At 48.0% G+C, this 12,947-nt stretch overlaps 1 protein-coding gene across 11 annotated transcripts in view; it reads left to right on the plus strand.

Moving 5' to 3' along the window:
• The window catches only part of MARCHF10 (membrane associated ring-CH-type finger 10), a 1,025,913-nt gene that overhangs the window by 989,650 nt on the left and 23,316 nt on the right, over positions 1 to 12,947 (plus strand). For all 11 annotated transcript variants that reach the window (XM_069634147.1, XM_069634148.1, XM_069634140.1 and 8 more), the window contains one exon: positions 3,308 to 3,350. In XM_069634147.1, coding sequence (XP_069490248.1) covers positions 3,308 to 3,350 — 43 coding nt within the window. The remainder of the gene's footprint in view (positions 1 to 3,307; positions 3,351 to 12,947) is intronic.

Genomic DNA, 12,947 nt, shown 5'->3' on the forward strand with positions numbered 1-12,947 from the left:
CTCCCATCCAACCTCAATCCAGTGAAGTAACTGGGTTCAACGCGCCCCTGCGTCAGAAGCAGGATGGAGAGCTCGTCCTTTCAGACCCTAAGGTGAGACTTCACGGGGAATCGTGGAAGGGTATCGTGGAGGGTTGGAAGAGAGTGGGAGGCTTGAGCATAACTCAGTCAGTAGGTAATACTCCCTTTTCACGCACAGGGGAATATTCCTGCGAGCCGGAGAAGCCAGAGTAGAGGGCCCTTCCTGTCCATCTTCAGAGTCCTGCGCTTCACCATTGAAGAAGCATCAGCACTCGAAGCCAGACCTGCGCCTCTGTGGGAATCAGGTGAGCGTTACATGAATATAATAGCCATTGGAAAAAATAATGCATTCACGGCATGTTGTCAATTTCAATGTTGCCTACCAATACGCATGTGCTTTCAACAGTTACAAATTTCCTGCCCACTACATGGACTGAAGTGCTATCAATATTACACCCCACATTTACTGTGCGTACAAGGTGTCCATAGAAATTACATCATGACGACCGAAGAACAAATGCATTGATCACCCATGTCTTACTGTCTGAACCTTTCCCAATGCTCTGTGACGCAGCTAAATAGTTTCATGAAAAAAGCATGTGTATGCTGGTTGTTGCTCCGCTTTCCGTCCATCCAAACCATCTGACGCAGAAGATGTCTCGCAGCAGCCAATGGGCAGAGACGTCACATGTCCGCGGTCATGACGCCAGCCCCTTAGCCAATCGGTATCTTGTTCGTCGACCGAGATAGTGTGACCGCGGAGCGAACATAGATATCACTAATTATTTCAGACCTAGCTTTTAATAATTATAAAGAAACATACTGCACGGATGGTGACCAAATTTACAAAAGCATGCTTTCTGGACCAAGCCCCTGTACCTGCCACAGATTTCGTCAAAATCCGTCCAGCGGTTTCACCTGTAGCCGTGCGCAAAGTTTTTCCCCCATTCAGTCTATGGGAAAAAGACGTTTTGGGACCCCCCCTATAACTTTGCCCCCCCCCCTGGCCCAAACATCTCTAAACTTTGTGGCCCATATACTTTTTTGCAAAGTTTGGTGAGGATTCGTCCAGGGGGAACGGAGTTATAAGCCGGCCAAAAAGTGCTCTTCCTATGGAAACAGCAACTTAACCATAACTACACAGCCACTACCATGGACGTGTAATTATAATCATTGAACTGCAGCAAAGGGAGACATTCCAAATGTTTAAACAAGGGTGTGATGAAGTAAACGGGGAACTGAGTCTACCTTCCTGTGGGTCCTCTAGTAGGAAATCCCAGTGCTTACTATTACCCGAGTAACTATGGGCTGCTTCAAAATCTACAGTTATCAGTTCTTTATTTTTAATAAGCTTTAGCTGGTAGCATGTCACTGCGTAGCCTTTGAGTAAGATATTACTCTGATCGTCACCATAAGTGCAGCACCACAACCCATTCCCCTAATAATGCCATACAGCTGTCCAATTTATGTATTGAACTAAGAGGTTGGAATCAATGGCCCCTAAGGACCCTGTAAAGTGGGTGAACAAGCAGGAAACACATTAAGTAATGTTACGTGACTAGGCCTCCTTTATGTTGCTGGACAGGCCCCTCTCTGTCCAAATCGCCTCCTAAACCATACAGACATCGTAGCAGCATCCCAAGATCTGAAGGCACTGACGGATAAGCAGGAATCATGAAACAGTCCCTTCCCTTTTCCTACACTTTCAAGTAAATGATTTACCACACAACCCAGAGCCGACTCCATCCCATAGACAACGCAACAATAATAGGATGAAATACCAAAAAAAAGTTACAATCACCTTTTAAACTCCTTACAAAATGGAAGATTGTACCATAGCTGGCCTTGCTATCAATACCTGAACGCTGCTTTATTAATGATTAATTAGTGGATGCCACAGCGCCATTTTCATTGGCACTACACCTATTATTTCAATATTGATACCATAACTAACATTGGAGTAACTGTTTTGTGTCTTTCTCTGAAGACCCATGAAGGTCCAGGTTGAAAGTATCATAGATTCATTCAGACCTATGTACTTCAACTAGATTCTTGGATGGACGGACATTTTCATGGTCCTAGTTTTACGATTTAGTGGGTTAGGTGGTGAATCCGCTCTGATACGCACTTGGTGGTCTTTGCATAGAAGAGATGAACATGTAAATTTGCCAAGAGGTACCACCTGGCTCAACAGAACTGTATATGCCTGTGATCGTGGGCTGGGTCATGTAGTGAACTGCAAGAACCCCATCATGCTCACAATGTCTGTCCCTGTTAGTATTCAGTGTCTGCTCACGTTGCCATCCCCAAGCACAATGGTGAGGGGGAATTCCAGCAATAAAAGGGTTTCCATATCCATCCTCTGTGGTAGCTCCTGCCCACCCCTCCATCCCCTATTTCAAAAGCAACCTTGCTGTGATAATTTGGCTTTTAATACGTGTGACCACAAAAGTGATGGGTGGAAGGTTTTGAATGAATCTGAACCACTGGCATTGCTCTGGGCAACCTTCCACACCACTGTTTTTTTGCCCTTCTGCGCCATTGCAAAAGGTGTCCAGCCATATGCAAATCAGTCAGGTACTGCCACCAATGGTAGCAGCCCAGCCCGAACTGCTAGGCCAAGTCCCCTCTGCCCGGAACCACAAGCAACCCCAGACATGTTTCGGCCTTGTTGGGCCTCCTCAGTGAGGTGCTGCTTGGTTCCCTATGGCGCAGCGAGCAAGGGACCCACGTCTGGGCATACCCTCTCACATAGTGAGACAAACAGTGACCACAAAAGTGATGGGTGGAAGGTTTTGAATGAATCTGCACCACTGGCATTGCTCTGGGCAACCTTCCACACCACCGTTTTTTAGCCCGTCTGCACCATTGCAAAAGGGGTCCAGCGATATATACCTTTGGGGTGGGACCAAGTCTGATTTGCACATGGTCTTTTCCCTTTCTGTAATGACTTAGCAGGCGAAGGATGATGGTCTGTAGGGTTGCCCAGTGTGATGCCAGAGTTTAAGATTAATTCTAAACCTTCCAGCCATCACCTCTTTTGTTTTGCCTTGGCTTTTAATACACCACTGATCATCATTCTCTGCATGTGCAACTTGTGCTTGGAGGGAGATGAGGCATAAGTGCTGCAGTATTGGGAAATAGTCTGCATATGGCCATTAGTAACCATCAACACCTGTCAGCATCTTGCGTGCTCTTACATGGCGTCATCTTGAATGTAAGATGTTTACTTGGCTGGAAATTGTACTCCTTGATTGATTCATTAATCTGTGTTTTCTTTTTCCTAGCTCTTCCGAAACTACCAGCAACTTAGAGCAGATTCGAATGAAAGTAGGTTGATACATTTTTTTCTTGCAGAAAAATATCAATTTAAGCAGTTTCTAATATTTAATTTAACACCACTTATGTTTCTTGGAAACCACTTTGAAAATGAAGAAGCCATTCCTTTTTCCTAGAAGTGACGGAATCTGTATCGGGCAGGTATATTACTTGCAAGTATGTAGGGGCACCAGGCTCGCCACACAGGGCCGGTATGAAGCTTAGAGGTATGGGGAAGGCACAGGGCATATTCAGTATGGTCCAGGCGAAGGGCTCACCCCAATGGGAGAGATGGTTTTGCTCAACCACATTGGGCAAGTTAAATAAATCCCTAATATTGAGCTGGGGCAGGGCTCAGCAATATGTGGAATGTACATGGCTTACTAGTGAGAGACAAAGCAAGGACCCACCAGTATGAAGTTTAGAGGGCTCACCATTATGCAATATTTGTGGATTCACTAGCATGAGACAGGCAGCAATATCCCCTTTACAGGGTTGGTGGAAGTCTCACTAGTATGAGATGCGTGGAAGGCTCTCTAGTATGAGACAGGTGAGGAGTGCATCCGTTTGGGACAACTTGTTAGCGCACCATGCTGGGGCTCAATAGTATACATTGGGTAGAAAGAGTCACCAACATGGACTGGGTAGATTACTCGGCAGTATGCAACAGGTGAAGGCGCTCCAATATGGGACAGGGAGACATCTCACCTGTATGGGGTTGCTAGAGGGCTCACTAGTAAGGTGGCTGGTGCAATGCTCACCTGTACGGGGCAGGTGAGGCACTAGTAGGAGTCTGCCAAGTCTCTAGCTCACAGTTCTGGGGCAGATAAAAGTACCACTAGCATTTGATAGGATGGGTAGATGCCTCACCAGCATAAGGCAGGTTGAAGGCTTACCCTTCTCTGCATACTGTGTCTCACAAACGAATGCATTTTCACAGTATTTTCATATTTATTGTTGCAGAACTCCCGACCACCTCCTAAAATGGGAATCTGCACTCCCCCCCGACCCCCCCCAGCATGTCGCTCCTTCAACACTGTGCGCAATGTAAACCCATGCCCCCTGTTACTTATGCATAGCCTTGTGTAGTTTAGGTAGAAAACCTTCTCGCTCAGCTAACAGAACCTTTCATTCTTTCTCATTTTTGTATTGCAATTAATATAAAATGATGTATCGGATCACACAGTTGGACCAAGTGCTAAGGGTCTAGCCAAAAGCAGAACCTCTAAAATACATCTCCTTCACTGTTCAAATATGTTGATCTGATGAAAGCAATGCAATAGACCAATATTCTTTTTTTTTTTCAATAAGTTTTTATTTGCAATATTGAACAATAACATCTTTCTACATTGAATCCCCCCTTCTCTCCCCTCCCTCCCACTTCCTCCCCTGATCCGGTGCGGTCTTTGCGGTGGTGCTGCTATGGTGTCATTAGGTTTCCCAGGTCTTTTCTTGTCCGTTCTAGGTCTCCTTCCCACAGAAGAGCAGTTATTCCCATTAGGCTCTTGGACCATGGGCACCATGCCCGGCGTGCTCCGTCTCTTAGGTATCTCAGCAAAGTTGACCAGTCTCTGTTAAACCTGGTGTGCTCTCCTTGCAGCTAGTATGTAAGCCATTCCATGGCGAGAAGTGACTAGATTTTCGCTAGCCATTCGTGATCTTGAGGAGCTTCTCTAGACTTTGACTTAAATGCCAGAACCAATGCTGCTATCATCATCATCATCATAATGACGTAGAGTTTTCAGTTTGCTTTTGTCGTACGTAATGCTTTCATGGATCGCATTTAATCCTATCAATGCCAGCCACCTGTTCCCTCCACTCTTGATCCCTAGGACCTGCTCGATTGCTTCGTGGGTACCGGTCCAGTATTGGTCTTATTTTGGGCAATCACACCATGTTCGGCTCCAGGTGCCCCTCCTCCCCCCGCACAGTGCCTGCAGCAAAGTTGTGAAGCCTCTGGGTATATTCTATGTAGTTTGACTGGAGCTAACTGACACTGCAGAATTAGTTTCAGCCAGATTTCTCTAATTTGGAGGGATCTTGATAATTTGGGAATCAGCCCCCAGAGTTTCGACCATTCACTATCCTCCATCGTGCATCCAGTGTCTGCTTCCCATTTCCCCATATATATTCTGCTTGCGGTGGCCTCTTCGTCCTTAATGAGTTTGTATATGTAGCAACCACTCTCTTGTTTCCAGGGTCAGTATTTAAGTACTTCTCGAAAGGAGTCAATTGTCGGGTCCCTGCTTTTCTCAGAGGGGTGTAACAGCCAGTGCTAAGAGCCTGTGATGCAATTGGACATAGCTGAACCTTTGACTTTCCCCCACCCCGAAATCGCTTTGCCTTGCTCGAAGGATTTAATCCGTTCTCTGCTAAACATGTCTCTAACCCTGTGGCATACCCCTTGCTGCCAGGGGTCGAATGTGGGTGTTTTATGTCCCAGAGTGAATTGCGGGTAAACGAACAGTGGTGTGCATGGGGAGGGGAAGGAGGTGATGTGTGATCTTTTTACTGCATGGTCCCATGCATTGGCCACTGCTGTTAAGATCAGGTTACTATATAATTGCGCTGGTCTGTCTGCCCTTGGTTTCCACAGCATTCCCTCTAGGTGCCCCCCACCATGACCGCCCTGTCCATGGACCTCCATATTTTCCCCCCATCATCCGATTGCCAATTTCTGACTCTTGTTTGTGCTCCGGTGTAGTAAGCCTTGTAGTCTGGTACCCCTATCACCCCTATGGAGATGTGGTTTCTCATTCATTTCGCTGCTATTCTCTGAGGTTTATTGTTCCAAAGGAATTGACTTGTTATTTTGTGAAGGGCTTTGAAGAAGAGGGACGGGATGTAAATTGGGAGAGACGTGAAGTAGTAGAGAAGTTGAGGCAGGACTGCCATTTTTAAGACATTGATACACCCCAACCATGAGACAGAGGGCCCCAGTCTATCATTTTTGTTTTAAGTTTTTCAACGAGGGGAGGATATTTGGCTTGATATGACCCACCCACCAATTTGGTCAGTTTTAACCCTAGATAATTTATGGAGTTGTCGACTCATCTGAACTGGAAGGACTTTTTGAAGTTTCGTTCTGCTGAGGTCATGAGGGTGAGGCTAAGTATTTCGGATTTGTTTGTATTCACATTTAGTCCTGCCGCTGCTCTGAAGTGGGCAAGTTCTAGGTACACTGCTCTCGGGGATGTGTCCGGTTGTGTCACTGTCAAGAGCATGTCGTCCGCGAAGGCGGCAACCTTGTGGGTCCCTCCCCTGAAGGGTATTCCTGCTATGCTCTCTTTTGCACTTATAGCTGCTAAGAAGGATTCTAAATGTAATGCGTATAATATGGGGGACAGCGGGCAGCCCAGCTCCGTTCCTCTCCCGACAGCTACAGGGTCAGTGATGTGTCCGTGGCGAGCCGGAGGAAGGGGTGCTGGTAGTTTGCTCTAATTCACCTCAGGAAGTTCGGCCCAAAACCCATCTTGGTCATCGTACTGAAGAGGAATCCCCACTCCACCAGTCAAAGGCTTTCTCTGCGTCCACTGCTAGGAGGAGAGGGGGGATTCCTCTCTTTTGGGTCTTCTCAATTAGATGCGCTATTCTCCTGACATTGTCCCCTGTCCGTCTTCCCCTGATGAAGCCTGCCTGATCGGCCTGGACTATCCTGGGGAGAATCCTTTCGAGTCTAGCGGCTAGGATTTTCATGTGAATTTTCGCATCCACATTCATTAGCGCGATGGGGCGGTAGGACCCGCACTCCGTGGGGTCTTTGTGTTTTTTGGAGAATTAGTATCACCTTGGCCTCTTCCATTGATTTGGGTAGTGCTTTGGACGTTCCTATGTGGTTGAATAAGTTTGGGAGGCAATAGACCAATATTCTTGAATATGTGAAGTAAGTGTGCCTTCTGGTTAGTTGGCATGGCTCAGCTTCTTCTCATTTTGTGCATAAACATACCTGGCATGCTCATCTATTTAAACATCCTGTGTCAATCTTCTTAATGTTATTGATTATTTGTATGCCCTGTATTGCCAAAAACATGACCATGAAGCCATGCACACCTAAACATATATCCAATGGTGAATTTTGTAGCTGATACAGTACCTCTGTGTAGCTTGTAATTCAAATAGATTTGGTCCTCCCGCGTATTCCTTATCTTTGATATTCGGTATCCAGCTTCAGCTGCTTCGGCAAAAAATGTATTTCGTGAGAGGGCGCTGTGTGTCGATGCAGTGGACTTGATGTCACTCGAGAGCCTTTGTCTCGAGTATGATGTCATCAAAGGTATAAATGACACGCACAGCGCTTGTTGTCTTCAGTTCCGTTTTTCGAGTAAGCTAAGGCTTCGAGAAACTACAGCGCGCTTCTTAATGTCTTCTTCCTCGACACCTACTACCCCAAAGACCTGGTTTAAGAAGTGGCGGGACTTTGATTCTAAGATGTGGTTAACCGACCCACACAAGTTTCTGTGGTGTCCTGGGCTGGAGCATAAGACCTCGGCCTGCTCCAAGTGCCAGTCAATGACCGGAAAGGCTCTGAAGGAGCAAAATGTTAAATTGGTGTTCGGTAAAAAAATAAAATAATCCCAGTCGAAGAAACCTTCGTCTGATGAGCCGAGAGGCGACTCTCCTCAAAGGAAGAACGTTAAAAGATCAAGGTCGAGGAGTGGCTCCCACCACTCCTTATCGTCATTGAGGAAGGCGAAAAAGAGGCACCACAGGTCGACATCTTCGACTTTGTCATCAGACACCACCCCTGAGAGGGTATCTTGTCCCGCGAAAAGCTCCACACCTGCTGAATGGGAAGCATTTAGATCTGAAATGCTTAAAATATTTTAAAAACAAAAACCCTCGGCAAGCTATGCTCCTACCGTGCCTTCCAAAGAAGCCGGTAAGGAAAGCGCTTGAGCCAAATCCTGTGCGCCCGGGACGAAGGCCAGATCTTCATTGAGAGCCGGCAAGGCCGCAACGCGATGACAAGTCATCGAACGATCCTTTGAGCCGTAAGTCCAAATTTAAGTCAAGGTTGAGGTCATTGACGCCGGCTGCACCCTCAACGCCAGCCGTACCGTCAATGCCGACTGTGCCATCTAAACCAATGGCGCCATCAAAGCCGAAAAAGACTTCGACTCCTGGAGCGTCAAGTTCATTTTCATAAGCCTTTGATGCCTATCCCAGACAAGACCTATATTCCTTTACCAATCTCTCACCTCAGTTTGAGGAAAATGAGCCATCAGACAATGAAGCGCCTTTTCGTCTTCAATTTGGTACACCAAATGTGCCTGAGAGCTTTATTTCGTAAGAGTCTAGATTGAAATATCATTATGATAATTTGAAAATGGCCAGTGCAGTAGACACCTCACCAGAGCTGGATTTTGGTAGACCTGAAACTGGTGAGCATGCTTCATATAGACAACTAATGTCTAAAGTTGTAGACCATATGGGATGGAGTAGGCCTCCCCTCCCCTTTGAGCAGGATGATCTGACAGATATCCCTGATAAGGGTCCGCAAATGGATCCTATTTTAACATTTCATATCGCTCGCCAGAGAAGGGTGGCAGCAAATGGGGCTACGTCAGAGACTAGTCTGATGGTACAGGCAGCTACTGCAACTTTCAAGCAGGCAGTTTATCCAATTATCCCTCCTGATAGGGATGACAAGAGAGTAGATGGATGGGTAAGAAAAGTATTTTCTGCATGGAGCATGGCTCTTAAATCAGCCAACTCCACATGTGTCCTAGCAAAATTCTCATTCACTCTATGGGATTGAATTTCCATGGCAGCAGAGCACATTCCTGAGGGGGAGGAAAGAGACAGGTTCTTGAATATTGCTAGAGACGGCAAGGAAGCCATGCAAGTCTCTTCAATCTGGTCTGTATTCTGCTGACGGCATCAGCAGAGCCATGGCAACCAGCACCATGATACGCAGATTTGCGTGGTTGAGGAAGTCAGGATTTGCGCTGGATGTGCAATCCAGACTCCTCAACATGCCTTTTGACGGGCTCACCTTTTTGGCAACAAGGCTGACGAAAGCTGTGAGAAGTTAGACCTCAAAGGCGGCAGCCAAATCCTTTGGTCTCGCCTTTTCACCCCAGTGGACAGCCTTGGCGGGGTGGATATTTTCGATACTAGGCCGCAAGTTGGATGAGCGAAAGGAATGGCTGGTCTAAGAGACCAAAGAAGGTTATCTCGTGGTGGAAGAAGGTGCAACGCCCGCTCAAGCAGGGGCATCCTTACCAACAGCCACTGCATTAGCCGCCTCAAAACCTCTCGGAGGTCTTGAGTCACAAAACACCAGTGGGAGGCAGACTGTCTCAGCATCTGAAAGAATGGCGAGACATTACTTCGGATGCTTGGGCATTGGAAACCATAGCCCACAGTTAGTCCCTTCCTTTCATTCAGATACCTCAGAACCATCCACCAGGGAGCCACTCTTTCAGGGTTCCAGATCTGCTCCTTCTACAGGAAATGTTGATCCTGCTAGAGAGAGGTGCTATAGAAACCGTGCCTGTAGCCGAGAGGCACAAGGGATGGTACTCGCCATATTTCCTAATACCCAAGAAGGACAGAGGACTGAGAGCCATCTTGGACTTGAGATTCAAGTTCCTCAGGAAAGACAAGTTCAAGATGGTCACACTTTCTCAGATTCTTCAGGCCCTCGAATTCCAGGATTGGATGGTGTCATTGGACCTTCAGGATGCTTATTTTCATGCGCCAATCCATCTCAAGCACAGAAAATACCTGAGGTTCGCTGTTGGCAGTTCTCATTATCAGTTTCCAGTTTTGCCATTCCAGCTAACCTCCGCCCCAAGGGTTTTCACTAAACTGATGGTGGTGGTGGCAGCGAGTCTCAGGAGTGGGTGGATTCACGTCCCCCCCTACCTGGACGATTGGCTGTACAGGGCGCGTTCTCCGGAACAAGTCCTGGATCATCTCAACATCACCTGCCACTCTCTTCACAGACTGGGCTTTCCATCAATTACAAGAAGTCTCATATGACACCTTCTCAAAAGCTCTGGTTTATCGGGCTGTACTGGATACATCCTTGGGAAAGAGTTTGCCACCCGAAATGAGGGCTCAAGACATTCTACAGATGGTCTCCAAATTTCAGAGTCCCAGCATCTCTCGGCCTTTGATTTTTTTTTTTGTTTTTTTTGAGGTTGCTCAGCTGCATAGCGAGGTTGCTCAGCTGCATAGCATCCTGCATTTTTCTGGTGCCAGAGGCTCGCCTGAGAATGAGATCCCTTCAATGGGCCTCCAGGACACAATGGTTCCAGTACTCGGGGAAACATGTCAGACCTACTTCAGGTTCCAAGTAGGGTCGCACAGGATCTACTGTGGTGGGCCTGCAAGGACAATATTTTGAAGGGAAAACCCTTTTGGCAAGCATGGCCGGAGATAACAGTAGTGACGGACGCCTCACTCACGGGGTAGGGAGCTCACGCCAACGATTTGACAATCAGCGGTTGTTGGTCTCCAACAGAGTCCAAACTACACATCAATCTTTTGGACGGAGGGCAATTAGACTTGCGCTGAAGGCTTTTCTGCCCTCTGTACGGGGGAAAGATTGTCCTGATAATGAAGGACAACACAGTGGGCATGTACTACCTCAACAAGCAAGGTGGTGCAGGGTCACTACCACTGTACAGAGAGGCAATGCAGCTCTGGTACTGGGCAATTCAAGAAGGAATCTCTCTATCGGCAGTTCACCTAACTGGAGAAGAGAACATGGTGGCGGATGCACTGAGCCGGCAGAGCACAGTCTCCCATGAGTGGGAACTAGCTCAGCAAGTCCATCAAGAAATCTTCACCCTTTGGGGATCCCCTCAAGTATACCTGTTCGCAGCCAGTGCAAACTGTACTGCTCAGGGGAATTTCTTCCAAGAGGAGCTCTAGGGGACGCGTTAGTCGTGGACTGGGAGTTTCCACTCCTGTACACATTTCCTCCAGTCTCCGTCATTCCTCACTTGATCAGGAGGTTGAGAAAGTTCAGGAAACAAATGATCCTACTTGCCCCAGATTGGGCCAGGAGGACGTTGTACCCAGACCTTCTGGACATGTCCACCTGCCCTCCAATGCGTCTTCCACTAAGAGAGGCCCTTTTCTCACTAGAGGAGGGTCAGGCTCTCAATACAGAGGTCAAGACACCCAGCTTTCATGCATGGTTTCTGAAAGGCTGAGATACTAGGATTGGGACCTCCCGGATGACTTAATGGAGATTTTGCTTTAAGCCAGAAGGCCAGCAACAAAGTTCTTGTACCGTTGCCGTCGGAACATATTCTGCAGCTGGTGCAACCACAAGAATGTAAACCAGTGTTTTTCATAGAAAATGGAAGTGTTACCTTTTCTACTATCCTTAGCCAATCTGGGGTTCCAGGTTGCAACTATTAAGGGCTATTTGGTGGCGCTATCCATCTTTAAGCGCTCGTGAGAATAATGTTCATAGTTCAAAATTCCACTGGTGAGACAGGACTCGCGCCGGAGGCTCTAGCTTCCCCTTCATCACCATGTCCCATTGGAATTCCCTGCCAACTCACATAAAGGGCATTGAATCACACACAGCCTTCCGAAAAGCGGTCAAAACCTGTCTAACTGGTCGCATGGTTTTTGTGGACTTCTCCAGCATGGGGTCTGGCATGGATTCACATGCTCATGAATATTCCCCGTCGTCAGGCTGGGAATCCTCGGTAAAGAAAAAACCAGTATCAGTTTCGTTTCTGATCTGTCTTTCGTAGTAATAACCAATCACTGGTCTCTGCGTCATACTGACCACAGCCAATGACTGCCCTCTACCTAAGCACCGCCTCTGGCAGCCATCTTCAGATTTTTACCGCACGTTCATGTGTTGGGATCCTCGTGCTATTGCTCTCGAGCGTTAGTGCTATTTTTTTCACGTTTTTTCCCAAAAACTTCGTTTTTTCGGTCAAAAGAGCCTCAAGCTCCACCAACTCTCCATCCGATCAACGGGGACCCGTGTCGGATTCGTCTGCGCCCCTCAAGGGTGAAGATTTCGTCGAGCTACGCTTTTGGAGGACTCCAGAAGTTTCTCAGGCCCGGACATGGCCCAGGAGAAGGGAAGCTCGACGCCCGGAAAGCTGTTCAGGATCTGCCCTGGATGCCAGCTGCAGAACGTCTTTAAGGAGGACGAACACTCCTTTTGTCTCTACTGCTTACATGAGGACAAGACGCACGTGGAGAAGGACTGTGCGTTTTGCGGCAATATGTCGGAGCGGACCATGAAGGACCGCCATCAACGTCTCGCCAACTGGCTGGAAGGGAAGAGCCCGTCAGGCGAGAAGAAGAGGAAGAAATCCGAGCGGTCTTCTAAGACCTTTGAGGACGCCCCGGCGACGGGGGTCCAACACGAGGCCAAGCACCGCGAGTCCGCTGGCACCGGGAGCGCCGAACGGTCGGGCTCTACGGGCGCTAGGCAGGGCGCACCCTCCCCGGCACCTTCAGTCACGAGCCAACGCTCTGGGTCGGGTAAGAGGAAGGGCGAGCACCCGGCGAAGCTCCTGGAGAGGCCCCGGTCGAGCTCGAAGGCCCCATCGGAGGGGGAGCGAGGCAGTGTCCCCCCCCCCCCTCAAGGATAAGGCGGTGAGCGCACCTAAGGTGGTGAAG

Source organism: Ambystoma mexicanum, chromosome 13 (genome assembly GCF_040938575.1).
Source record: "Ambystoma mexicanum isolate Mex_15411 chromosome 13, UKY_AmexF1_1, whole genome shotgun sequence".
Taxonomy (NCBI): Eukaryota; Metazoa; Chordata; class Amphibia; order Caudata; family Ambystomatidae; genus Ambystoma; species Ambystoma mexicanum.